At 47.0% G+C, this 27983-nt stretch overlaps 2 protein-coding genes across 4 annotated transcripts; both read right to left on the reverse strand.

The window, feature by feature from the left end:
* Positions 1-543: 543 nt before the first annotated feature.
* LOC146341947 (sulfotransferase 1C2-like) lies at positions 544-6588 on the reverse strand. Its single transcript, XM_084805298.1, has 7 exons — positions 6420-6588; positions 6139-6267; positions 5949-6046; positions 4535-4661; positions 4214-4308; positions 2608-2788; positions 544-920 (listed from the first exon to the last, which is right to left on the reverse strand). The coding sequence occupies exons 1-7, from the start codon at positions 6538-6540 to the stop codon at positions 808-810; spliced, it is 864 nt and encodes a 287-aa protein (XP_084661424.1). The 5' UTR covers positions 6541-6588; the 3' UTR covers positions 544-807.
* Positions 6589-9696: 3108 nt separating this feature from the next.
* LOC146341948 (sulfotransferase 1C2-like) lies at positions 9697-27943 on the reverse strand. Of its 3 annotated transcripts, none has more exons than XM_084805300.1 (9): positions 27831-27943; positions 27680-27716; positions 16628-16802; positions 16270-16398; positions 15439-15536; positions 13476-13602; positions 13083-13177; positions 12250-12430; positions 9697-9903 (listed from the first exon to the last, which is right to left on the reverse strand). In XM_084805300.1, coding segments are annotated over exons 1-9 (957 nt in total). In that variant the 5' UTR covers positions 27833-27943; the 3' UTR covers positions 9697-9790. The 3 variants fall into 3 exon arrangements, with proteins under 3 accessions (XP_084661426.1, XP_084661427.1, XP_084661428.1); XM_084805301.1 differs by lacking the exon at positions 27831-27943 and adding an exon at positions 20520-20646 and having other exon boundaries at positions 27680-27777; XM_084805302.1 differs by lacking the exons at positions 27680-27716; positions 27831-27943 and adding an exon at positions 17986-18154.
* Positions 27944-27983: the final 40 nt, after the last annotated feature.

The raw sequence follows: 27983 nt of genomic DNA on the forward strand, positions 1-27983 counted from the left end.
GGGTGGGGGGATGACCAGAAATCATTACCATCTTCAACTTGCAACCCTCCCCTGCTTTCCTACTGCTTCTTCCATCTTTTTCTCTTTTAACAGAAAATCTGTAAAGGCGGGAAAGATGGAATAGCTGAACCATGTCTTTTAACTAGTAGCATTAGGAGTTGTCTACCTGAAGACATGTTGGGTTTACAGGAATGGTGTTTTTTGTTCTACTCAGTGATGCAGAGAGCAAAGCAAGGAAGTGCGTGCGTGCGTGCGAGTGTGTGAAAACCGCTGTAGTGGGACTGTAGCACTAAGGCAATCTTCTCCAATCTGGTGCCCTCCAAATGTGTTGGGGTACAACTCCCATAATCCCCCAGCCAGCTATGGGAGTTGTAGTCTGCAGGGCATCAGGTTGGAGAAGGCTGTGCTAAGCTGATCTACAATTGCCCAGGTTGGGCTGCTCTTTCAATTTTTTAAAAGAATTGATGAGCTCGTAAAAGACACAGAAAAAGAATGGGAGGCAGGAGAGCAACAGTGCAATGATGATGAAGATAATGGGCATTTCCAGACAAGATTTTTTTTAATGGTGCAATCACCCTGCCTCATTCACAGAATTTTACAGGAGGTCCCAAGTATGATGTCTTCGGCTTGTAACCCTCCTATGTTTTCCCTCCATTTCTTCCATCTTTTGTCACGGTATCTTTTGATTCTCAGCGCTAGGAGTTGTCCACCTGAAAGCACCCAACATCTATCTTATTTTCTTTACTGCAGGTGAAATCAACAATGTCAGATGTGTATTTAGAAGATCTGAGGGATACAGAAGTGTGCTTACAGCTGTGTGCGGAAAGTCAGGGCATTGCCTCCCAGTTCCTGGGCACAGATGTCATCTAGCCGTTCACTTTGTGCCACCGTGAAGTGCTTCTTCCAGTCTCCCACAGTGCCTGCAGGTGGGGAAAACAATCCAGAAAAGAACCTGAATAATCCTGTGGCCTATACGCTTTTCTCGCTGCTGATAATCTAACCCAGCATGATCTCAAATGTTCTGTCCTTAGAGAAGAGCTTCCCACATCACTGTATCTCTTCTGCAGCCTTCCCCAACATTGTGCGCTCCAGATGTTTTGGACTACTATATCCATCAGCCCCAGCCAGAATAGGTAATGGTCAGGGATTATGGGAGTTGGAGTCCAAAACATCTGAGGTGTATGAGGTCGGGAAAGGAGGCTCTTGAGGAATTCTAGCGCATTTGCCACAGAATCCCAGATGCTTTGCAGGAGATCCTGGGAGGTGTTCTAGAGCAAGGATGTACCTTACATGACCCCCTTGCCCCCTGGGACAGCCCCTGCCATGCTGCTGAATTTGGCAGTGGCCAAAAAAAGTTTGTTTTTTTTTAAGAAAAAGGCAGCTGTAGCACTACAAAGCTCAAATTTAGCTAATTTGCAAGCAAGCTAAATTTAATCCTTGTAGCGCTATGGAGCATTTTGCCGCTAAATTTTGGCAGCATACTGGTTTGTTTGTTTTTTGAATTGGGGGCACCCTGTGGACTATAAGGTGCCCTGCAGAGTGTGGCTCATGGGGGAAGGGTCCAGGGAGCAAAACAGGCTCCCAGACCTCCCACACTTGCCCACTCTTGTTCTAGAGCAAGTACTCAATGCATGTGAGGCCCTGGTCTTATTACTGCCTAAATGGAACTGAGAATGTGATTTAGAACCCACGCTCAGTGCTCCTGCAACTGCAGACTTGGGAGTTATGGAAAACTGTCTTCTGAAAGCCTTGGTAAGCCTACAAGCAACCCCAAGTTTCCCTGGAATTCACTCTGAGACCCACTGCTCTAACCCAACATGGAGCCCATTCAACCCAGAGTCCAAATCCCGCCTCTGCTAAGGATTCATTGCCTGAAAGTTCTTTTTCCTGTCATGGCCATAACAATAAATGATGGCATATTGTTATGAGTATGACCTTGGGTTTATGCACTCCTCCACCCCTCCAACATGGCTGTAGAGATTGGAAGCAATCACTTCTGGTTTCAATTAACCACAGTTTAACGTTATGTCCATTCCTTAAACACTGGTTAATCTTAACTATGGTTAAGCCATGGTTTGGCGTTAGATTGTTCCAACTAACCATGGTTATCAGACTAACCATAGTTTGTCCATATTCAGACAATGCAACAAGCTGTGGATAGTCTAGAACAGAAACCAAGGCTTCCAATCTCCACTCTTGGCCATGGAGGAGGAGGAGAAGGGAGTGTGCGAACCTGGAGAGGAGGCTAGGTTCATTCCCGTAATGACAACTATGGTTTATCATTATGTCTGAACGAGGCCACTATTTCTCTTATTTTTCTTAAATGCACAATGGGATCACTAGTGCTCTGCCTCATAGGATGGATGATGAACATTAATGGAAATGGGATGCAGACCACAGTTCTCAACAATTAATGGAGGTCAGGCTCTCTGACCTCTCTTTTTTAGCCCAATCTTGAGGCACTGTCCTCTTCCAAGCCTTTCTTCTGATTTCTCATCCAGGGGAAGACATTTTCCCCATATACTTGCTGCCTATGGTGACCCAGACTGTCCCACAAGGCCTGTCCCATCTCTAATTCGAGGCTAGAATCCGGCCTCTGATTCCCACCTTTTCTCAGGAAAGGGGACACAGCATGGTCCATAATGCTGGGAGACATGGTGGTGTAATTAGCCATTGGGTTTGCTTTCATGCTCTTGAAGCCCGTGTGCTGCGCAATCCGGTTTAAAACCAACTCCGGGAGCTCTACGCCCAGGAACTGGGCTATTTTCTGGATTTCCCGGGCAGGGTCCTAGGGAGAGAGACAAGACTGTTGCCCAGAATTGCGCTTGTTCATGCCTGAGAGATTGAATGACCGAGGAGGAGATCTTGGGGTTATGGCGGACAGCTCAATGAATATGTCAACCCACTGTGCAGCTGCCATGAAAAAGGCAAATTCCATAATAGGCATAACTAGGAAACTGCCAAGATCATATTCCCCTTATACAAATCTGTGGTGGGACCACACTTGGAATACTGTGGGCTTCTTCACATGGAGCTTTTATCCTGCTATTGAGCTTGGTTACTCATGGAAGTTTGCAGGTCCTTTAGATGATGTTGTCAACCTCCAAGGTGTTTCCTCCACCATATTACCTTTATTCCATTTTTTAAAAGATCAGAGATAATGAGCTATCAAATTACAGCACTTGAGTTCCACTTGAGTTCCCTTGAGAGGGAAACCCTCAATAGGAGGAGCTACACCATAGTGCCATCTAGCGGCTGTATAATGAAACAGACTCAGATAAGGGGGGAAAAGAGGGGGGAAGGAAGCGCATGTAAAGGGAGTTCTGTTGTGATCCTGCATTTAAAATGGAAGCAGAAAGCCCTGTTTTAAATGCGGGATTTTAGGCTGGTGTAGAGATGCTCTGTGTGCAGTTTTGGCCACTGCACCTAAAAAAGGATATTGTCCAGTTGGAAAAAGTGCAGAAAAAGGCAACTAAGGGCACAGTCCTATGCACGTTTAGACAGAGAAAAAGCCTACAACATAGGATTGTGCCCTAAAATGATGATGGGGCTGGAGCAACTCCCCTATGAGGAAAGGTTATGACATCTGGGACTGTTTAGTTTAGAAAAAAGGCGAGTAAGGGGAGGCATGATAGAGGTGTACAAAATTATGCATGGTGTGGAGAAAGTGGAGAGGGAAAATTTCAGGAGGACCTGAGAACATCCAATGAAGCTGAATGCTGGGAGATTCAGGACACACCAGAGGAAGGACTTCTTCACACAGCGCAGAGTTAAACTATGGAATTTGCTGCCACAAGATGTAGTGATGGCCACCAATTTGGATGGCTCTAAAAGGGGATTGGACAAATTCCTGGGGAAGAAGGCTATCCATGGCTACTAGTCCTGATGGCTATATGCTACCGCCAGTATCAGAGGTCGCATGCCTCTGTGTACCACTTGCTGCGGAACACAAGCAGGAGGGTGCTGTTGCGCTCATGTCCTACTAGTGGATTTCTCACAGGCAGCTGGTTGGCCACCGTGTGAACAGAACACTGGACTAGATGGACCTTGGCCTGAGCCAGCATGGCTCTGCTTAAATTCTTATGAGAGATTGCCCTAAGCAAGCTCACTGTTTTTTTCTTGCTTGAATGGAACACTGCTCTGAGAAGCTCACAGCTTGGCACAGCTATAGGAGGAGGGTGCGTGTGTGTGTGGGTGTGAGTGAGCTGCTCACCTCTTTCATTTCTTCATAAAAGAGGTACAGGATTGGCTGGCGATGCTTAGCCCCCCACCAACCACGAATGTGGTCGAACCAAGAGCCCCAAGCAACTGCAAAGAGACACAAGTGATAGCCTGTAACTTTTCAGGGTTGTAAGGTAAATAGCAAAAAGGGCTGCAGATTCATAGGATTTTGCTAGCCCCCGCCCCATGAGTAACCAGTAGGGTCCATTGCCTTCCCATATGTAGCGATTGAGCTCATGGATCCGGGCCCTCTATCCTGGCCTAAAATGGTGCCTTGAAGCCCTGTCTCTTTTCTTCTGTAGCTTCCACACACCCTTCCCAGCAATGAAATTCTCCAGAAACTGGTCCCAGTTTCCAGGTTCTGGAAGCCAACAGTCCATGCGATGGAAGTGGAAATAGGAGACCGCGGTGTCCTTGACGTTCCTGGCCACATAAATGATCTGGGGAAATAGAGCAAAAACAAGGGAGAACACAGGAATCCCAGTTCTAGCCTTTCATCTGGCAAGAGGCTCCCCTCCTCCCTTTTCTTAGCTGCCCTTAAGTCCTTTAAGAAAAATGATGCCAAAGCTCAGATAAAAATGGAATGGAATTCTGATCAGCTGAGCCCCACTTCTCTGATGAAGTGAGGGCCGAGAGTTTTGAACACATCCACTGCCTCATCTACAGCCTCATCTACAGCTTGGAGGTCTGCTTCTCACAGCAAATGGGAAGCCTACGTGAGGAAATACCCTGAGTAAGCCAGACTAGGGAGAAAAGGGCCTGATAAGACAGCGGCTGAGGACGGTAAGGCAGCTTTGCCCATGTGCAGAACTTCTTTCAGCCTGAAGGCTGAGCTCCATTCAGGGAACCTCCTCAGGGGCTGCATTTCAGTGGTAGGCAGAGCATAAGGGGTGGGGCCAAAAAACCAGCCTATTTTAGCTTAAAGCTCTTACTGGCCCCAGGAAGGGCATTTTAACCTTGTAGAATGTGGGGGAAACGGCACAAAAGCTGGGAAACCACAAAATAATGGAGTGGGTGGGGAAAGTGGGTGGGGACAGGGGAAAGTGGGTGGGGCCTTCTGTGGAAACTCAAAGCGCTGGAGTCACTCTGACTTCTACCTCTATTCTTCACATGCCTAGAGGAATTTAGTAATGCTTTAGCGTAGCTTTTATATATTCAAGGAAGGTGCAGGAAGAAGGTAACAGTTATGTTTTAGTTAAGTTTAGTTTCGTTTCGTTTTAGTTTAGCTTTAAACCACAAGTGGTAAACAGGAGAAAGTTGGAAGGAGGAGTCATAACAATGTTAGAAGCTCAAGCCTTTATCCTATTAGCCAAATTCATAATACCAGCTTTGGCAATTGAAGTTCTTTTAATTAACCTTCTATTTTTGTTGCATTCTCTTTCCCTGTCATTAAAGAGAAAGCTTCTAATGCTCATATAACCACCATGCCACTTTCTTTATATATTTTTTCTGAAATAAAGCCTTAAATAGATTTCAGTTTACAGTTTTGTCTGTAGTGATGTTTGTCTGTTGGGATCAGCTTGGTTACCCACCGGGGTGCTTTGGACCCATTTGGTGCAGGTTCTGAGGTTAAACAGGACCGAATTTAAATTCTGCACCCTTGTTTTAACCCTTTGTGTATAGGTCTGTTCCGTTCAAACATGGCTGCCCCATCACTTACAGTTTGGCCTTCAAATTAAGCCCCCATTTTCTCAGCAGCCTCTCCCCGCCTGTTCCCCTGTACTGACCTTGCACTTCTGTTCCCAGAAGGAAGGCGGCAGGAGCTGGACCGGGAGGTGAGTTTTGAGCGTGCGTGGAGAAGGCATCCCTTCCGCCATTTCAAAGCCTGAAACACCAGAGGGGGTGGGGACACTCAGCCCCCTACTGAGAAAGCCTTCATCTCACCCACCAGCTCACTTAGGGGTACCTCCTATTCACCTGAGGGGGTGGGTTTGGGACGGCAGTGCTCTAGGAAGGGAATCCGTTGGTAGATGGGGGCCCGAGCACATATCTGTGGGTCTCCTCCATGCTGGATCATGTCCACGATTTCTTGCATCCAGGTAGTCCCTGGTGGAAAGGATGGGGAGTGGAAAGAGACATAGTGATCCCATAATTCAGCTAGGGGCCCTCAGTCCCTCAATTTCCATAGCCACCCCTCCTCATGAGTATCTCCCCACAGCAATGCCAGTGCCCCTTATTTCTCCTCTACCCCCATTTACCTGCTTTGGGGTAAGTGCAAATGAGAAGGTCATCAGGCCGGGCTTGAAAGCCCCGCAGAGAATCCCAGTTCTCTGCATCTTTGCTGAGCAAAGGGATTCCCTCCACCTCCAACAGCTTCATGCGCTTGACATTTGGGGGGACGAAAACATCCACCCCAGATTGGAGACCCCTCACCTAGCAGGGCAGGAAAAAGGACGGTATTAGTGGATTGTGAGCCGTTCATCTCCTAAGCAACCATTTCCACTGACTACTCCCACTGGTGGCCCTACCTGTCAGTCAAGGACAAGGACAAGCCCACCTGCCAGATATACTCCCCTTTCAGACCGTCGGCGTTCTTTTGTCACGTCCCTGATTCTCATGTAATGACAGTACAGGGTGAATATGTGTTGAGTATGAACTGTTGTTGAGTTGTGGGTTGTGTTGAATTGTGGGTTGTCGTTATGTGTGAACCCTGCACTAGGGTTTAACTATGAGTTGTTAACCACAAACAAGCCGGATTCTACAACCCAACTACAAACCATGAGTTCTTTTCCTGGGTTGTTAGTGATCATGGTGAGCCAAGACTTCAACATGGATTTACCCCGGCCCAATCAGGGATAAAACTGTGTGTGTGTGTGTGTGTGTGTGTGTGTGTGTATAAAAGGGCTGAAACTGAAAGCGCCAAAGGGACACACAGATGGGGGCAATGAACATCCCACCCACCACCCTTCCCTTCACAGCCCCCGCTTGGTAGCTTTCTCCCTGCTGGGCTCCCTTCTAGTGCTGGAGCCTGGCTAAAGGGGGGAAGGGGGGGCTGGGGAAACTGGGTACATTTTGATTTTTTAAAAGAATTACTCACTTTTGATTGCAGACCTGCAGACATATTCCTTTATTCCTGAAGAGAAATAGCAAGTAGAAAACTGAAGGAGAGCAAAGTCTGTGGGCGGAAAATCTACCTCCAGCCTGTGATAGGTGCTTGTAAGAGCCTGGCTACACATTACAGTAATGGCTTTGAAAGGAGCCAAGTGGGCTTGGCCCGCCGAGATGTCTGAAGACGGGCAGGGAAACTGGCAGGAGGCCACTGGTGAAAGGGGCCAGCCTGCTTGGCCCAGAATAGAAACACGTCTGAGTAACAGCCAGATTCTATATTCCCGAAATGGGGGCTCCAACACGTTCCCCTGTCTGGTTCCGAGCAACCCTAGGAGCACCTGCAGGTCCAGCCATCACATGACCTGCAGAGCACTTCTCGGCCCCCTTCATCTTGGGACTCTGACCACTGGCCACCAAGTTAGATTCTCCTCCTCCCCTATCCCACCACCCCCAGCTCCGAAAAAGTGACCCTTGCTTTTTGGGGGCAACATTTTCTTATTTTTTCAGCTCTCTGCCTGATTAACATCTCACCTGATTAAGAAATCTGGAGATCTTGAAAGTTTTGACAATATTTGTGATCTTTTCGTTCACCTAAGACAGTTATTGCACACACACACACACACACACACACACACACGTTCTTTTAATCGGCATGGCTACCTTTGTTTTTATTTCTTGGTGACCTGGATGCAGTGGAGGCTGGTGGCTCCGATGTCAGTGAGGTGGTGAATCCACCCCAGGTTTCAGTCAGAACCAGTCAGAACTCTAAAGGAGCTATCCAAGGTGCTTCCACACCTGGGGTGGATTCGCCACCTTGCTGACATCGGAGCCACCGGCCTCCACTGCCCGGAGGGGACTTTAGGCAAACACAGGGAAGCAGGGATCCCTGCTGGCCTTTGTCTCCTGTGGGCTTACCTCTGCTTTCCTGATCTTATCTTGTACCAGCTCATGGTCTCCAGAGAAGGGGTGCAGAACCTGTTTCAACCAGAGGGCCAGATACCATTTTGGAGATGCTCTTGGGGGCCACATTTCAGTGGAGGGTGGGACCCAAGGCAAAAAAGATGGGGCCAAAAATAAAAAGTGCCGGCATATTTTAGCTGAAAGCTCTTCCTGCCAGGAACCAAGCCTTAGGAGAGGCATTTTGACCTCTTAGAATGGGGGGAAAGACTGCACAAAAGCCCGGAAAACCCAAACGAACGGTGGCCAAGAGAAAGGGCGTGAGGCCAGGGGAAGGGGATAGGGCCATTGGGGGACCCCAGGAGAGCTGGATTGGGACCCCAGGAAGTTCAGCACCCTGCCCTATGGGGTGTAGAGAGAAACAGGGCCATTAGCCACCGTAGAGAGATAAGGCAAGTGGAGATAAACAGCAGCAAGAGAACCTTGGCCTGTGATTCCTGCTTTGGCAGCAATGGGGGATTTTTTTATTTATATATTTATTTATCATATTTATATCCAGCTTTTCCTCCAAGGAGCTCATGGTGGTGTATATGGTTCTTCCTGCTCCCCCTGTTGTTTTCACAACACCCTGTGAGGTAGGCTAGGCTAAGAGAAGGTGCCTGTCCCAAGGACACCCAGTGAGTTTCATGGCTGAGTGGGGATTTGAACCCAGGTCCCCCAGGTTCCAGTCTGAAATTCTAACCACTACACCATGCTGCCTCTCCCATTGCAGACAGCATCTTCAGGGGAGGGATTTCTCTCGAGGAAAGAATTGCGCACCCCTCCATGCCTGCCATGACCCCGACAATTATCCGTCTTTCCAGCTGGCGTTATCCTGAACCTTAACCTGAACAGCCTTGGTGCACTCCTGTCTTTTGTGCAAAGCTCAAAATGACCACTCCTCACCCCTTGGAACGGATGGTGCGTCTCTTCCAGAGCTGCACCTTGCGAAAGAAGAACAGGAGGGTGGGCAAACACTGTCGGACAAAGATTGTCGTTACTGGCGGACGTCTCACTGAAGGACCACTGAAAGCCTTTACGGGAGCCATGGAGTTCCATGGAACACAGTTTGCGAGATCTACTCTAACCCAAATTGGGATTGGAGGAGGTGGGGGAGGCAGTTTCCTGGCACCGCTGAGTCTTACTACCTCTTAAAACACATTTTGACCCCTATCTTCACCACCCCCATCACAGACCCTGAGTGGGACAGCCCTCATTGCCCATACAGGCAGAGATGCGTCCACCCCAAGAAGAGGATCCCGTCCCCATCAACAGCCAGAATGTAGCTGATGTTGCTGGAAGGAAGTGAGCCGTGAACCTTTGAAGAAGTTTCCACCACCACCACCACCACCGTTGTGCAAGGGAAACCTCATCTGTGTATTATATAGCAAAGGTAGCCTTGACCAGCGCTAAAATGATCCAGTAGGGCACACAGAACAGCAGATCCATTTCAATCCCAGCAGCTATTGCAAATCAGCAATGAACTCCGAGAGCCTTTGAAATTTCTCATTTTATTAAACATGGGTGAGATTAACAATCCGGGCACGTTCTTGTGAAAGTGTCCATGGGGGGCACAGAGGGGCGCTTATAGCTGGGTGCGGAAGCTCAGGCCGCTGCCCTCCAACAACCAGGCACTGATGTCATCTAGCCTCTCACTTTGAGCCACTGTGAAGTGCTCTTTCCAGTCTCCGACAGTGCCTGCAGTGAGGGAAATGATCCAAACAAAAACTCAACAGTCCAGTTGGTTTGCCATACGTGCTTCTTTCCTGCTGTTTTCACTGAGTCCATTTCAGACTTTCTATCCTCAGCAGACCCTTTCCCACAACAACTGGTTTGTTTAAGTCCCCCGAACTTCTGGCACAGAATGCACTGCAGAGAATTCTATGAAACGTTCTGAGCCAAACAGTGAGCTTTTCTACACTAGGTATTTATCATGCACTCGTCATTCCCTATTCACGGTAGTTTACCAGTCCTTTAAGTAACATCACGACCCTCCAGTTTCACATCGGCACTTTTGACATTTTTTTTTAGAGTGGGGAAAATGCGGTATTTAATTGTGAAAGCGAAAGAAAGTGTGATTTCTCTTGGATATTTGCACTATTCCCTATACCACAGTGCCACCTGGAGGCTATGTAGTGGAAAAACAGGAATGGAAATGCTCTTTGTGTAGTGCTCAGATCTTAATTCTGCGATGAAACCAAAAGTAGATGCTGCAAATTCACTGCCGATTAGCAGCCTGGGGTAGAATAGCTCCAAGTCACTGTCACACCTCCTTAGTTCCCTAGCTGGAAAATGGGAGTGATAGTGACCCACCTTACAAGGTTAGTGTTGAGGGAAACAAAGTCAGCCTAACCCACCTCACAGGGTTGCTGTGAGGGTAAAATGGAGAGGAGGAAGACCATGTAAGCTGCCTTGGGTTCCTTGTAAGGGGTGGGGGGAAAGGTGGGATATAAATGTAATAATAAATCAATAAGCCCTTCCACTGATCTGTAATCCATTTCTTCTCTAAAAAATACAAAGTAATATATGAGGAAGAGAGGGACCTCTGAGCATGTACAGAGTGCCTCTCCCTTGAGAAGCTGCAGCCTGTCCACATACACTTAAGCTGTCTTGCAGGGGAGATGAAAGGGCAACTCTATGACGCTTCCACAGAGCTCATCTAAGAGCTATGCTGGCTGGGGAATGCTGGGAGTTGTAGGACTTTCTTCTGTCAAAACATGCATAAGATTGCGCCCTGAGGGCTGCTGCCCCACCCATGACCTCTTTTTCAGCCCAAATTTATTTTCTCAAATTCCTAAACCTCATAGCTTCCAACGGTCATTCCATGGTGCTATTGAGCTTTGAGCCAGTCCTCTGAAGGTGAATATACCTTGCTTGATTTCTGCACTGCTTGTATAAGCCTCACAAAGCCCTCTTGTATCAGAGATGGCTAGTAACCTCGCCTCTGATGCCCACCTTTTTCTTTCGCTAATTTTCCAAAGACAAAGAAAGAAACATTGAATTTAAATCTAATTATCGATGGAGGGTAGTAAATTTCCCCCCTTAGCTTTACAGACATAAATATAGGTTGTACTTATCGGCTGCTTGGAGGTTTTCTTTCTGGGTATTCAAATTATATTTAGGAAGAAATCCTATGGCCCCTAGACATCGTCTGGGAGGCCACAGGATATTTCGGATTCCTGGATCTGAGGTCGGAGACAGCACTCTGACCTCGGAGCCAGGATCCGTGCTCCCGCCCCCTCCCCCTCCCCCCCCCCACAGCCAGCATGGAGAGAACCGCACTGGCTCCCTCTTTGAGCTCAAAGAAGCGACCTGGGAGAGGAGGGAAAGGAGGGAGGGGACTGGACTGGCCAGCTTACAATGCATCCTTAAGCCTCCCCAACCTCCTTCTACCCTGCACCACAGACCCCCAGCTAGGCGGGCGAAAAAGCCCGTCTAGCCAAAATGCAGAGCCGGAGGAGCAGGAAGGCGAAGATCACCTCTGCCAACTCCTCCCACTCTGCATTGGATGGCCGTACGCCCCCGAATTCAGAGGCGTATGGCAATCTCAATTGGATTGGGCCCTTAGCCTCTTTTCCATAATCTGAGGAAAGGCTTTGACAAACATTTCTGCATATGTCCCTGGTTTGTATATAAAATGAAATCATGCAACATTTTATGGAAATCCAATATTTTGCCTTTGCCTTTAGCTAATTTCAATTGGTACATCAATTTTTCTGCCCTGGCTATTTACCACAGCTCCATGTACCGAGATTTCAGTGTCAGAAGTTCTGACAGTTTTCCAACCATTTAGCTATTACCCTGTGGGCTGCCCTCACCATGAACACAATGAATTCCTGAGATGTCACTTTTGCATTTTATCCCTCCCACACTGTTAATAGAGCCAATGCTGATTTAACATATATAGATCGGTGTGAGATTTTTGCCATTTCTGAGAATATCAGGTTCCCAAAACGTAACACAACAGGACATGACCCACCACATACACATACATAAACCTTGATGATTACAATTTCTCCGACGTTTTGCATTAGTCATGCCTACCTTTTCTCATGAAAGGTGACACGGCATGGTCGAAAAAGCACGACGGCCTGGTGGTGTAATTAGCCATTGGGTTTGCTTTCATGCTCTCAAACATTGTGTGCTGCACAATCTGGTGCAAAACTGTTTCTGGGAGCCCAACACCAAGGAACTGAGCTATCTTCTGGATTTCCCGGCCTGGGTCCTAGGGAGAGAACAGTGAGACAGTCAATGGAGGGAGAGGGGGAGAGAAAATTCTGGTTGTGACTGAGAGACTGCCATAAGGAAACGTGCTGTGTTTGTTTATTTCATGCTTGCTGTCAGAAGCTCATAAAACCAGAGTGGTTGCTTGGAAACCTTCCAGCAGCAAAGCTCTTTTGTACATTAAAGTACGGGTGTGTGTGTGTGTGTGTGTGTGTGTGAGAGAGAGAGAGAGAGAGAGAGAGAGGCTTTCTTCACACAGGGATTTTATCCTGTGATTGAGATTGCTCCTTCATGGAAGTTTGCGGGCTCTTTACATGATGCCATGATCATTCAAGGTGTCTCCTGCACTAAATGCCCTCTGTTCCATTTTTAAATAGATCGCAGATAATGAGCTATCAAATTACCCCGTTGTGTTCCTCTTCAGTTTCCTCCATGAAAAGAGTAAAAGCGGCAAGAAGAAGAGCGAGATCAATTAAAGATAATGGAAGACTCAAATACGGGGAGAAGGAGGGGGAAAGGGGAGGGGGGAAAGGAAGCAGGTGAAAGGGACTGTTGTTGTGACCCTGCCTTTAAAACAGAAGCAGAAAGCCCCATTTTAAATGCAGGATTTTAGGCTGGTATAGAGATGCCCAGAGGGAGGGACAGATGCTTACCGTTTTTAGATCTTCATAAAAGAGGTAGAGAATCGGGTGGCAGCTCTTGGCTTCCCACCATCCACGAACGTGATCAAACCAAGAGCCCCAGGCGACTGCAAAGAGCAGACGAATGAACCATGACATCCTGATCCACCTACCTTCTTCCTTCTCCACCTCCCGCTCCCAAATATAGCTTGGAACTTTTCAGGGTTGCCAGGAAAATAGTGAAGTGTTTTGGAGGATCACACAGTCGTCCCTCTCAAGATTCAGCTCTCCTCCACCTCTTGCTGGGCTAACCCAGAAGGCCCTATTTCTCTCCCATATCTAGAGACTGAGCTCGTGGGTCACGGTTGTCTCTCCTTGACTCTTTCCTCCTGTTTTCCTTTTCTCTCTCCAGCCTCCTCCACTTACTCTTCCCTGCAAGAAAATTCTCCAGAAACTGGTCCCAGCTTCCCGGCTCTGGCAACCCCTTGTTCATCTGGTGGAAGTAGAAGTAGGACACGGCAATGTCCTTGGCGTTCCTGGCAACATAAATGATCTGCAGGAATAGAGCAAAACCAAGGGAGACCCAGAGCCCTCGCTCCAAGCCCCGCAGCCTCCGAAATGCTTTTGTTCAAGATTCTTCTTTGTCCTCTTCTCAGCGGTGCCTAATTAAAGAGACAGCAGAAAATGCACCATCTCGGCCCAAATCTATCCCAAAGCCACCGATCTTGAGCAGACCAGCCCCCTTTTGAGGCAACTATCATGCTGAAGCTGCAATTAGTAGTGAAGGAAAGGCACTCTGCTAATGCTCAGAGGCACTCTCTCATTTGCTATTTCACATGTTCCAGAGCACATCCTTTAGCACTGCAGACAGGTTCCAAAGCCAAGCCAGGGTCAAACGAAATACCCAGTCCGCGCCAGTGGCGTAGTGAAGCCAGGGCTTGCAGGGACACAGCCCTGGCACATTTTTTATTAGCAGGAATTCCCCCCTCTGTCTTAAACCTAGGGCCTGACCCAGCCAGGATCCACACTAAACAGATTCGAAGGTACGTCAGGGGTGAACTCACACAGAGTCATATGCAGTGTCAAGTAGCATATGTATACTTATTTGGTAGAGCAGTTGGCAATTATTACGAAGTTAGAGTTAGTTTTATGGCTAAACAGTGAAGGTCAGTATTTTTTTCTACTAACCAAGTTAGATAATGCACAGTACCTGTCTTGTACGGTTTGTGCCTTCTTTCTGATAAGAATGCGCCTTTCTTTGCTGTGAGAAACTTTCTTTCCTGCCAAGGAAGAAAGGCTCCTCTCTCTCCTCCTTGGTGAAGGGAGGAAGGTGTGTGTGTGTGTGTCTTGTGACGGTCTTTAACTCAGCGAGACAAGCCCTATAAAATCCTGGGCAGATTGGATTGCTACCTGTTCTCACCTGCCAGGGCAAGGCCGCCACCTGCTCAGGAAAGCGGCCCCTGGGACGACGCCTGTTGCATCCAGGGAACCAATGCAACACCAGTTGTGGGGATTGCGATCTACCAACTGAGGGGCATGTGTAAGCTTTGCTTTCATTATCTGCATCCATTTTCTATCAATAAACTATATTATTCTTTGACACAAGTAGACTTGAATTGGTATCTTTGAATCTGTTTAGTGTGGGTCCTAGCTGAATCAGGCCCCAGGTTTAAGATGCCCTCAGAATTCCCTGTCCCCTCTGAACTTAGCACACTCCTCACAGTAGCTGGGCAGGGGCAGGGGGAACAAATTTTCCAAACAACAAAGTATTGCTCCCTGTTGTAATACAAAGTATTTGGGGGTGATTTGCTCTGGAATGGGCAGTTAAGACCTATGAGCTTTACAGAAGACCTGCTCCTGCTGGAGGTGAAAACCGCCAGAAGTGGTTTGTTGATATGGATCAACACAGCATCCTGTAGTTTTGGACTCTCCCAGGAGTCGTGGCTGTAGGGACTGTCGTGATGAGTGCCTGCACTTCAGAATTTGCCACTGCACTACTGGTTTGCACAGGCTCAGAAGCCCTCTTTCCATTAATTCTGTGTCTTCGCTGTGTCTCCTTTACTTCTGCGTCTTCAAATTCCGTGTCTAAATATGGGTCTGTACATTCATGGCTAAATCAAAGCACATGTGTGTGTTCAAGGAGAGAGATTTCAAGTGCTGAGGGAAGACAGAGCCAGGGGCACATGAGATGTCCCTGCACCAGCCCCCCTACCCTCTCCTCCACAACCCCCCTTCCCCGCCTGCTGCTTTCCTTGTTTTCTAGTGTCGGAGCCCAACTAAGAGAAAAAGGGCTCCGCTTAAGTCAGGAAACTGAAAGAGGCCCCAGGACTGCACCTTGGCTCTGAGGAAGCCCCATCCCCCCATCAACCTCACTCCCAGTTGCCCTCACCTTGCAGTTCTGTTCCCAGAAGGAAGGCGGCAGGAGCTGGACGGGGAGGTGAGATTTGAGCGTGCGTGGAGAGGGCATCGCCTCCGCCACTTCCACGCCTGAGACACCAGAGGGGGATGACATTCAGCATTATTACTACTACTACTATTATTATTATTATTATTATTATTAACGTTTCTATACCGCCCCATAGCCGAAGCTGTCTGGGTGGTTTACAAAAGCTAAAACATTAAAATACAATATACAAAGTTTAAAAGCCATTTACATAAAAGCATATGGACAATATATACAAACAACATATAACTAAAAACAACTTTGAACTAAAAACAATTTGACCAAAAGAATATATCCAACAATAAAACAACACAGCTTAAAACAACACAGCTTAAAAACAGTATGCAAGAGTCAGCAAAGGGAAGAAGAGTTCTCAAAAGGGAAGGCCTGCCAGAATAACAGAGTCTTTAATTCCTGCTTACAGGCCTTCAAAGAGGTCAGCAGGCGCCCGGCAGGTCATTCCACAACTGAGGGGCGGCAAAGAAAAAGGTCCTCTTGCGTGTGGCTGCCAAACTCTCATTAGACAGCCGCAGCAGAGAGCCCTCAGAGGCCCTTAGGTGACAGACGGGGACGTAGGGGAGAAGGTGCTCCTTGAGGTACCTTGGACCTAGACCATGTAAGGCTTTGAAGGTAAGAACCAGCACTTTATATTTTGCTCGGAAACAAACTGGTAGCTGTGTAAAGATTTTAAAACCGATGTAATAGGGTCTCCACAGGATGTGCTGAGAAACCCGTTCCCTCTCCCACCATCTCCCTGAAGCAGTACCCATCACTCACCCCCGGCCATGGGTTTCAAAGGAAACAGGTCTATGAAGGGAATCCGTTGGTAGATGGGGCCCCGAGCACATTTCTGTGTGTCTCCTCCGTGCTGGATCATGTCCACAATTTCCTGCATCCAAGTAGTCCCTGGTGGGGCAGAATTGGAGGAGAGATCTGGAGATCCTGTAATTCAGCCAGTGGCCTTCAGTCACCCAACATCCGTATCTCCTCCCCCATTGCTGTTTCCCCTCTGCAATGCCAGCCTCCCCTAATTTCTCCTCTTCATAGAATCATAGAATAGTAGGGTCGGAAGGGGCATATAAGACCATTGAGTCCAACCCCCTGCTCAAGGCAGGAATCTTCCTTCCCTGTTTACCTGCTTTGGGATAAGTGCAAATGAGGAGGTCATCAGGCCGGGCTTTAAAGCCCCACAGAGTATCCCAGCGCTCCACAGTACTGTTCAGGAACGGGATTCCTTCAACCTCCACCAGCTTCTCACGCTTGATGGCCTTGGGATCCAAACCTCCCAACTCAGATTCGAGACTCATCCCCTAGCAGGGCAGGAAAAATCTCATGTGAGTGTATTTGCCCTCCACCTCCAGGCAACCAACAACGCCAACCGTCCATGTCTTCTGGCACCTCCAGCCCTGTAATCAGCCTTCCTTGTTAGGTGGGGCAGCCACAGGGGAGGCTGGTGGCTGCAATGTCAGTGAGGCAGCAAATCCCTTCCGGGTTTCAGTCAGAACCATTCAAAATTCTAACTGCTTTGCACCTTGGATAGCTCCTTTAGGTTCTGACTGGTTCTGACTGAAACATGGGGTGGATTCAGCCACCAGCCTCCACTGGGCAGCCACATTTCTATGTGGGGCATGGGAGCAGGGAGACACATAGTGCCAGCAAATCTCCCCCCCACACACACACACACTGGTGGAGAGGGTGTGAGGCCAGACCAGGGGAAGAGAAAGGCAGTGATCTTTCCCCCCACTCCTCCTCCATGCAGAGGGCGTGTTAACTTACATAATGGGCTATGTAAAGGTCAAGTTAACAGAAAATGTAGTACAAACGCCAGGAATTGAATGACTGGCATTTTTTTTGTTTCATAAGAAAAAAGGATGTTAAGGATCCAGTGAACAGGGGGATACCAAAAGGTATAAAACAAACAAAATAGTTTATGCTATAACTAAGAAGTTAAAAACTAGTGTGGCGCTTTTTATCTCAAAAATTCGGTTTTAATCTTGTATCAGGACAACACCAATACAAAAAAAACCCATCCACCCAGCCCCCACCAGGTTTAGAAACAAAGTAAGGGCACATTACTTTGCAACCATTGTCAACATTTAGGGAGAGTGGTATTGAGAATAATATGCATAACTTTCTTGCTGAAGTCAAAGCGATTGAGTCCTTAACTTTATAAAATATTTGCTGCATAATAGACTTCCTTTCATAAATTTATTAAAATGCTTGATAAACATGTAAGAAAGCTTTCTGAATGGTAGGTTCACAATACACCTTTTCAGAGAGAAAAAGGTGCATAGCACCTAAAAATCATACTTTATAACAGTTGCAGCTTTTGGTTTTTCCTAGAATTAAAGTAATGTAAACATTTATCAAAATTAAGGTTAGTTGTCCTTCCTTTTTCAAATGCAAGAAAAACCAAATTTGCTAAATGTTTGTGTATCAATGAAAGTCTCTGTAGGTGATTGTTCCGAATTAGAACTGAAAATGTTGACTCACATTTGACTGTCCTGGAGGCAAAGGTCTTTGCAACAGCCAGAAGCTGATATGTATCTGCAAAGGCAACTCTGCTAAGGATGTTGGAGGAATCCAGCCGGGCGGTGAAGTTCACCGGGTTTTCAGCAGCTCAGCCCCCCAGACTCCAGCTTGTTTACCCGCAATCTGTATCAAGTCGGGCCAGGTCATGGATTTTCAGGTTTGTTTGTTTTTTCTTAAATTGCCATTTATGCTAATTTCAGCAGCAATGTGCATAATTTATGCAAATTGTGGCCTAATTTGCTTAATTTGTGCACATTATGGCCGCAATTTGCTTAATTTGTGCAAATTATGGCAGTAATATGCTTAATTTGTGCAAATTGTGCCTGCAATTTGCACAAAATTAAGCACATAACAGCTGCCATTTGTGCAGATTATGGATGAAATTTGCATAAATTTTGTAAATTGTGGCTGCAATTTGTGTAAATGGTGATTTATGGGGGGGGGGGAACAGTGAGGAAGTTCCCAGATTTTGGGGGAAAGCCTGCAACTTGGCTTGCAAAAGCAAACTGAGATAGGAGCTCTGAGGAAATCTGGCAAGCCCCAAAAGGGCTGGATTTCCACCCAATGGCGATCCCTACTCTTTCCCGGTAAACTTCTTGAAACACATCTTGATTGCTCTGTTTTTTTAAGAAATATTTGGCAGCAGAAAACTCTTCTTTTGTCAGGACTGTGATTCCTAGGTAGCTAAGTAGATTTACTTCCTCAAAATTTAAGTCATCAGCAGCTGCCACTGCAGAGATTATTTCATCATTTTCAGAAAATCTCCTGTTCATGCCAATAGGATTTTCCTTCCTGTTGGACAATATAGCGCAAACCTCTAAACTGGTTGCTATATAAAGGACTAAGTGGCTGGAAACTAATTGTAGAAAGCAATTGGATTTTTTTTTACTGGTTGCTCGGTTGATTTTTAATGCCCAGAAACCCTGAAAAGGCCTCATGCTGAGTGGCATTCATTGGGGAAATCCGAATTTAGGACTGAGTGACAGCCCAGTTGGCCAGCGAGGCAGCTAACTGTAGTGTGCACAACAGTGTTTCTACCCCTTTAGGGCTGTTTTCATCCTTTGCCATCAAGTGGTCAAGAAAAAGAAGAAGAAATGGTGAATGCTTTAAAAGAAAAAAGGGTAACAGGCTAGGTATTTTTTCATATCATTTAAAGTTATCTCTTTATTCCACCCTTTAGCTAGAAGCGCCCAATCCTCCTCTTGTCATCATAATAACTGCAAAATAGACTGGCACCTCTTACTGCAGGCAAACAAATATGCTACTTTATTGCTGCCTGGGTAGAGAAGTCAACTGAAACTGAAATTGAAACTGAAACTGAAAAGCAGAGCAAAGGGAAGTCCAATGGGTGGAGTCTAATTAGGGGGCGATGGCAGTCATGAAAAATCCACGCTCAGTCAGGGAAAGTCTTGCATGAGCATGCTTTGGGGGGGCTCTTCCAGACAAGGCTTCTGTGGTACACTCGCCCTGCCTTATTCCCTGAACTTTTCAGAGGCTCATATTCTTAAATTGCTCCTGTTCTTAAAGCAAGGTGTCATTCTTTAAATGGAGGCTACTGTTCTATGAGCCTATGATTCTATGGGGCTGTCATTGTCTGTCATGTCACAAATTAAAATATAATTGTCCAAAACAATCCGAGGGGGAGCGAAGCACAGCTCAGGGCGGGGGGGGGCAGTGCACCCATTTGGCCCACCCTGGCTACAGAGGTGGGCGGCTCCTGCTGGCGGTCAAGGACAAGGACAGATCCGCCTGCCAGCCTCACTTCCTTTTTGGAGTGTCACAATCCCTTCTGTCTCTCTTTTGCTTCCTGAAATTTGTGCTCAACTCCCAAAATGGATAAGGCCTAGATATGGTTGGGCCTTAAGCTAATGATGATGCTGAATTTCATAATAAGCTGGATGTCTGGTCGCAGGGCTGGCCCGTTCATAATGGAAAGTGAGGCTTCCGCCTCAGGCGGCGGGCCCTGCAAGGAGCGGCGGATTGGGACCTCCGCCAGCCTTCTGTCTTTCAGAAGACATTCTGCGAATGCTGCCTTTCGCTGGGTAACAGCACTTGGGGCTGTGGCGCTGCTAACTGCTCCTCCTCACTCCACCCGCTGCTGCTCGTGGCCAGGCCTCCCCCCCTCCACTTGCCCGCCCTCCTGCTCACATGCCCACTTGGCATCTGCCTGCTGCAGTGTGCCTCCACCACCACACCACCCACACACTGTTATATGGCTCGCCCGCCCACCCGCCTCCCTCGCCCAAGAAGCCGCTGCATGGCTCCCCCTCGCTAGATTGCCTGCCAGTTCCCGTTCAGGCTCCAGCATGTTGCTGCAGAGCAAGGCCGAGCCTGGAGCAAACTTCAGTCTCTTCTCTTTCGCAGCTCACCACCTGAGCTTGGATGGGGCTCCTGGCTGGAGAATGAGGGCAGCAGCTCCCTGGTGAGTGGGCAGGAGCCTGCCCTGTGCCTCCCACTCCCTCCCTCCTTCCGAACTCAAATTAATGCCACGGCACCTTTTCTGAGAAGTTGCTTGCCTGGCCAATTCATGTGGCGATAGCTGTGCTTGCACCCCGGAGAGATTCGGTAGCGAGGAACTTGGGAAGGCAGGCACAGTACACGTGCGTGGATGGGGCTGTCGAGCTATCACCAGGACAGCAAGCATGCAGGTGCGCAGAGCATAAGAAAAAAAACATAGAAAATGAATACCTGGCTACTTCAACCAGTCTCTATCCTTCACAAAGCAAATAGCTAAAATAATCACTGTTTGAAATTTAATCTGTGATGAATACATGTCTGCTACAACTCTCTCTGTCCTTTCTGCCTTTTTGTCCTTCTAATTCTCTGTAAATTTAGTCTGGATAATTTAATTAAATACTTAATTACTTAGGTTTACATACCGCCCTCCCCTTCATGGATCACTGCCTTGTTGTGGCGAAGGGGCTTGCGTAACTCAGTGAAGCCATAAGCTATGCCGTGCAGGGCCACCCAAGACGGACAGGTCATGGCAGAGAGTTCTGACAAAATGTGGTCCACTGGAGAAGGAAATGGCAACCCACTCCAGTATTCTTGCCAAGAAAACCCCATGGAACGTATCACAAGGCTAAAAGAGATGACGCCGGAAGATGAGCCCCTCAGGTCGGAAGGTGTCCAATATGCTACTGGGGAAGAGCAGAGGGTATTTCCAAGTAGCGCCAGAAAGAGTGAAGCGGCTGGGCCAAAGCCGAAAGGACACTCAGCTGTGGATGTGTCTGGTGGTGAAAAGAAAATCCGATGCTGTAAAGAACAATATTGTTTAGGAACCTGGAATGTCAGATCAATGAATCAAGGTAAGCTGGAGGTGGTCAAACAGGAGATGGCAAGATTGAACATCGACATCTTGGGAATCAGCGAACTAAAATGGACAGGCATGGGCGAATTTAATTCAGGTGACCATCGTATCTACTATTGTGGGCAAGAATCCCTTAGAAGAAATGGAGTAGCGCTCATAGTCAACAAAAGGGTGGGAAAAGCAGTACTGGGGTACAATCTTAAAAATGATAGAATGATCTCAGTACGAATCCAAGGCAAACCATTCAACATCACAGTAATTCAAGTCTATGCCCCAACCACTGAGGCCGAAGAAGCTGAGGTTGATCGGTTCTATGAAGACCTACAACACCTTCTAGAACTAACACCAAAAAAAGATGTCCTCTTCATCATAGGGGATTGGAATGCTAAAGTAGGAAGTCAAGAAATCACCGGGATAACAGGCAGGCATGGCCTTGGTGTACAAAATGAAGCAGGACAAAAGCTAATAGAGTTTTGCCAAGAGAACATGCTGATCATAGCAAACACTCTTTTCCAACAGCACAAGAGGCGACTCTACACATGGACGTCACCAGATGGTCAATATCGAAATCAGATTGATTATGTCCTTTGCAGCCAAAGATGGAGAAGCTCCATACAGTCAGTCAAAACAAGACCTGGAGCTGACTGTGGCTCAGATCATGAGCTGCTTCTTGCAAAATTTCGGCTTAAATTGAAGAACGTGGGGAAAACCACTAAACCATTCAGGTATGACCTAAATCATATCCCTGATGAATATACAGTGGAGGTGAGGAATAGATTTCAGGGATTAGACCTGATAGACAGAGTGCCTGAGGAACTATGGACGGAGGTCCGTAACATTGTTCAGGAGGCAGCAACGAAATCCGTCCCAAAGAAAAAGAAATGCAAGAAAGCCAAGTGGCTGTCTGATGAGGCTTTACAAGTAGCTGAGGAAAGAAGGGAAGCGAAAAGCAAGGGAGAAAGGGGAAGATATACCCAACTGAATGCAGAGTTCCAGAGAATAGCAAGGAGAGACAAGAAGGCCTTCTTAAATGAACAATGCAAAGAAATCGAGGAAAACAACAGAATGGGAAAGACTAGAGATCTCTTCAAGAAAATTGGAGATCTCAAGGGAACGTTTTGTGCAAAGACGGGCATGATAAAGGACAAAGAAGGCAGGGACCTAACAGAAGCAGATGAGATTAAGAAGAGGTGGCAAGAATACACAGAAGAACTATACAGGAAAGATCTGAATGTCCCTGATAGCCATGATAGTGCGGTCACTGAACTTGAGCCGGACATCCTCGAGAGTGAAGTCAAGTGGGCCTTAGGAAGCATTAGTAACAACAAAGCTAGCGGAGATGACAGTATTCCAGCTGAGCTATTTAAAATCCTAAAAGATGATGCTGTTAAAGTGCTGCATTCAATATGCCAACAAATCTGGAACACTCAACAGTGGCCAGAAGACTGGAAAAGGTCAGTTTACATTCCAATTCCAAAGAAGGGCAACGCCAAAGAGTGTTCAAACTACCGCACAATTGCGCTCATTTCACATGCCAGCAAGGTGATGCTCAAAATCCTACAAGCTAGGCTTCAGCAGTATGCGAACCGAGAACTACCGGAAGTACAAGCTGGGTTTCGAAGAGGCAGAGGAACTAGAGATCAAATCGCCAACATTCGCTGCATCATGGAGAAAGCAAGAGAATTCCAGAAAAATGTCTATTTCTGCTTCATTGACTACGCTAAAGCCTTTGATTGTGTGGATCACAACAAACTGTGGCAAATTCTGAAAGTGATGGGAGTACCAGACCACCTTACCTGTCTCCTGAGAAACCTGTACGAGGGTCAAGAAGCAACAGTAAGAACCAGACATGGAACAACCGATTGGTTCAAAATTGGGAAAGGAGTACGACAAGGCTGCATATTGTCACCCTGCTTATTTAACTTATATGCAGAGTACATCATGAGAAATGCCGGGTTGGATGAATCAGAGGTCGGAATTAAGATTGCTGGGAGAATTATCAACAACCTCCGATATGCAGACGATACCACCCTAATGGCAGAAAGCGAAGAGGATCTCAAGAGCCTCTTGTTGAGGGTGAAAGAGGAGAGTGCAAAAGCTGGTTTGAAACTCAACATTAAAAAAACGAAGATCATGGCATCTGGCCCTATCACTTCCTGGCATATAGAAGGGGAAGAAATGGAAGCAGTGACAGATTTTACTTTCTTGGGCTCCAAGATCACCGCAGACGGTGACTGTAGCCATGAAATTAAAAGACGCTTGCTCCTTGGGAGGAAAGCTATGGCAAACCTAGACAGCATAGTAAGAAGCAGAGACATCACCTTGCCAACAAAGGTCCGTCTAATCAAAGCTATGGTTTTCCCAGTAGTAATGTATGGCTGTGAGAGCTGGACTATAAGGAAGGCTGAGCGCCGAAGAATTGATGCTTTCGAACTGTGGTGCTGGAGAAGACTCTTACGAGTCCCCTGGACTGCAAGGAGGTCAAATCAGTCCATCCTAAAGGAAATCAACCCTGAGTGCTCATTGGAAGGACAGATAATGAAGCTGAAGCTCCAATATTTTGGCCACCTAATGCGAAGAGAAAACTCCCTGGAAAAGACCCTGATGCTGGGAAAGACTGAAGGCAAAAGGAGAAGGGGACGGCAGAGGATGAGATGGCTAGATAGCATCACGGATGCAATGAATATGAACTTGAGCACGCTCCGGGAGAGAGCGCAGGACAGGAAGGCCTGGCGTGCTATGGTCCATGGGGTCACGAGGAGTCGGACACGACTGAACGACTGAACAACAACAACATACCGCCCATCTGACAAATGCCATGTGGGCTGTTAACATTCGTCTGATGCATCTGATCTTTGTTCATGTATGTCCATGTGTGCACATTATAAGAAACCAAGCAATGCACAGATGGCCATTTTGAATGCTAGGGTGGCTTGTTTTGAACTTTTTATAGCATATTGTAAGAATCGTGGTTTTTTAACTATATCTACCCTTAATTTTATTTGATGACATTTATATTCCATCTTTTCTCCAGAAGCTAAAGGTGGTGTACAAGATCCTCACAAGAATCTTGTGAGGTATGTTAGGCTGAGAGGCTGTGACTGAGCCAAAGCGATCCCATGCGCTTCATGGGGGATCTGGAACCTGGACCTGAGATCTGAGGAGCGTATGATGGGGTGTGCATGGGGAGGCGGGGGCGCACAGAGCACAAGCGGCGGGGACAGTTTCACTTCAGGCAGCAAAAGGTCTTGGGGCCGGTCCTGATCGGTCGAAACTTGTGCGTTTGTAATGATCACCTTTGCAACGAACTTGGATTGCTGTCTTAAGAATTTGCTATTAACTCATTATTAATTTTGGAATACACTGCGAGCTTTGGAGCATGCACAGTCTGCATCTAAATCCTGCATCTAAATCCTGAGCATGCACTGAGTTTGTTGGATGAACACCCTTAAGGGGGTAACACCCTTGACACCAGCCTGGGCCCTCCAGCGAAGCATCCACCTCGAATCTTCTGACTTCACCACTGTAGTTCTGGTTCCACTGGGAGGACTTGGTGGTGCCATTCATCTCTCTTCCATACTGAACTGATTGGCAACGGCAAGTAAATGTTATGTAGGAAGGTCACGTGAAAACAAGGGATCAGGAAGGGGTACATAGCGTGGTGATGCATGATGTCATGATGCATTACAGGATTCCAAACTACAGCACGCAAGATGCAGTTGAATATTGTGCATGCGCAAAAACTCGTATACACAGAATGAAATCTTGAATTAAAGGAGAACTCTCGTCTGAGATTACACGAATGAATTTGTTATTTTCTGAGGAAATAATGAACTCATTGGGGGTAAGTTCACCCATCACTACCTTATACCCCTTTTGAAAAACTGTTGAGTCTGAACACACAGAATGGATATAAAACATTAATGGATACACATGGTAATGGAACTGAGGCAGTTAAACAAAGGTGGGAGAGAGAATTTGACATAGCGGAGGAGCAGTGGAATCATGCGTGTTCACAAATTTGGAGGAATAGATAGATATAGATATAGGTATATATGGTATTTCACACTGGTCAGTCAGGATGTCTAGGATGTTTCCAGCAGTAATAGAGCTCTGATGGAGATTAAATGGCAGGGGAACATTTGTCCATATATATGGTGGCACTGTAGTTTAGTGAAGGAATATTGTAGGAATATAATCAATGGTATTAGAGAAATCACAAGCGGTAAGTTACAATTAACCTTAACTTTTGGGTGATATTAAAAATCAGATCCCTAGAGACCTAGTGGTGATTGTGAGCTATATAATAATAGCTGCAAGGATTCTCCCAGCAAAAGCCTGATGAACATCACATTTACCATCCCTTGTACAATGGAAGAAGATCTGGACTATGATGATGGTGAAAACAACAACACGTTTTAAGTTGTTATGGGAGGGAAGGATGAACTCCACTCAGACTTTTCAAAGGAGGGAAGGAAGGATGGGAAGGGAAGGATGGGAAGGAAGGATGAACTCCACTCAGTTATGGGAGGGAGGGATGAATTCCTTATGGGAGGGAAGGATGAACTCAAGACTTTTCAAAGGAGCTGGAAGGCATTTATTAATTACTGAAACGGGCACAGGCCAGGAGATCTAGCAGTCTTCTACAGATGTGTTAAGCTGAAGCACTGTAATTGGTTTGAAGGGATGTAAAAATGAAAAAAAGAAAGGCTGGTGTGTGTGTGTGTGTGTGTGTGTGTGTGCGCGCACGCGCGCACTCGTATTTCTGATACAATAGAACACCAAGCACTCCTTGTTGAGGTTTGCCACATCTTGCTGCGCCCTTCAAAGGTTACTGTGTGGATCTCCTAAGGCAAAGGTTCAGAACCTCTTTCACTCCGAAGGCCAAATTCCATTTTAGAGAAGTTCTCAGGGATCACATTGCAGGGGAGGCAAAATTTGCTTGAAGGCAAAAAGGGAGGGGCCCACATCCCACCAAATCCCAGCCTATTTTAGCTTGAAGCTCTTCTTGCCAGTAAATAAGCCTTAGGAGAAGCATTTCAACCTTTTAGAATGGGGAAAAACTGCACAAAAGTTGGGAAGCCGCCCAACAATCAGGGGCTAGGGGGAAAGAGGGTGGAGTCAGAGGAAAGGGTGTGGCCTCTGGGGAACCCAGTGGGCTGGATTGGGACCCCTGGAAGGCTGGATCTGGCCCCTGCACCTGAGGCTCTCCACCCTTGTCCTAATGGGTTAGATCTGTGTGGGATGTATGTGTGTGTAAGGAGATCGTATGACAACCATTGCCAGAACCCCCCAGTTTCTGCCCCACTTTCTGAAACGCATATCCCTGATGAGAATCCAGCTGTCCTGGATGATATAGTCTGATCTTGGCCCTCTGCTTACATCAGGGGTAGGCACAATGCACACAGCCCTTTTCTTAAAAACCAGCGGGTTAGACCACTGGCAAGAACAATTTGTTCCTCCCCTGGTAGCTTGGTGGGTGGAGAAGAGGAAGAGAGTAAAACAGAAAGTGAGGGGGGGACGGATGTAAGAAAGAGAGAAAAAGAGAGAAGGGGGTATCAGAGAGAGAGAGAGAAGGGGTGTCATAGAATCATAGAATAGTAGTAGTAGGGTTGGAAGGGGCCTACAAGGCCATCGAGTCCAACCCCCTGCTCAATGCAGGAATCCAAGCCAGAGCATCCCTGACTTGAATGCCTCCAGTGTGGGAGAGCCCACCATCTCCCTAGGGAATTGGTTCCATTGTTGTATTTCTCCAACAGTCAAGAAGTTTTTCCTAATGTTCAGAAGGAATCTGGTTTCCTATAACTTGTCAGAGAGAGAGAGAAAGAGAGAGTGGGTGTCAGAAAGAGAGAGAGAGAGAGGAAGGGTGGCCACATGCATTGCTAAAAAATGCACCTACCACCTCCCTGCAGTCCCCAACAAACTACCCCCTGAGAGAATGCAACCCTTAATAGAAAAAAATGTCCCACATAGATGTTTATCATGGCTAGTGAAGCTTCTCTCAGGCCCCAGCTACATGCAATGTTGGCAAAGCTGTGACTTAAAAAACGGGTTTGCCCATTCACCGCTAAATCAGTGTGTGTGTTTGTGTAAAAGGAGTGAGACTTTTAAGTTTCAAAGGAAGACAGAGCCGAAGAGAGGTAACAAACTTCCTCCCACCAGCGACCCTCCCCTCCACAACCCCTGCCCCTGCCTGGTGCGTTTTGAGAGGTCTTGGGCTCCATTCGTGTTGAAGCCCAGCTGAGAGGGAAAAATACATCGGCATATGGAGGAGTCACATCTAATACCTTCCTCCAATTTTTTTTTAGGTACCCCCTGTCTTATATATATAGAACCCTTACTCACTTTTGATGGCGGATCAGTGGACATATGGCTTTTATTCCTGGAATGAAATAACAAGTACAAAATGAAGCTAGGAAAGCAAAGTCCACAGGTGGAGAGTCTGGTTCCAGCCCCTTGGAGCTGCTTCTTAATTTATGTACACATTACTCATTACATGCATCGCTTTGAAAGGAGCCAAGTGGGCTCTGCCTGCTGAGTCTCCTGAAGTCTCCCGCAGAGAAACTGGTGGGGGACTACTGGTGAAAGGGGCGAGTCTGCTTGGCCCAGAACGGAAACATGTTTGAGAAACAGCTGGATTTTATTTTTT

Source organism: Heloderma suspectum, chromosome 6 (assembly GCF_057233095.1).
Source record: "Heloderma suspectum isolate Gila_16-S chromosome 6, 16-S_ref, whole genome shotgun sequence".
Classification (NCBI taxonomy): domain Eukaryota; kingdom Metazoa; phylum Chordata; class Lepidosauria; order Squamata; family Helodermatidae; genus Heloderma; species Heloderma suspectum.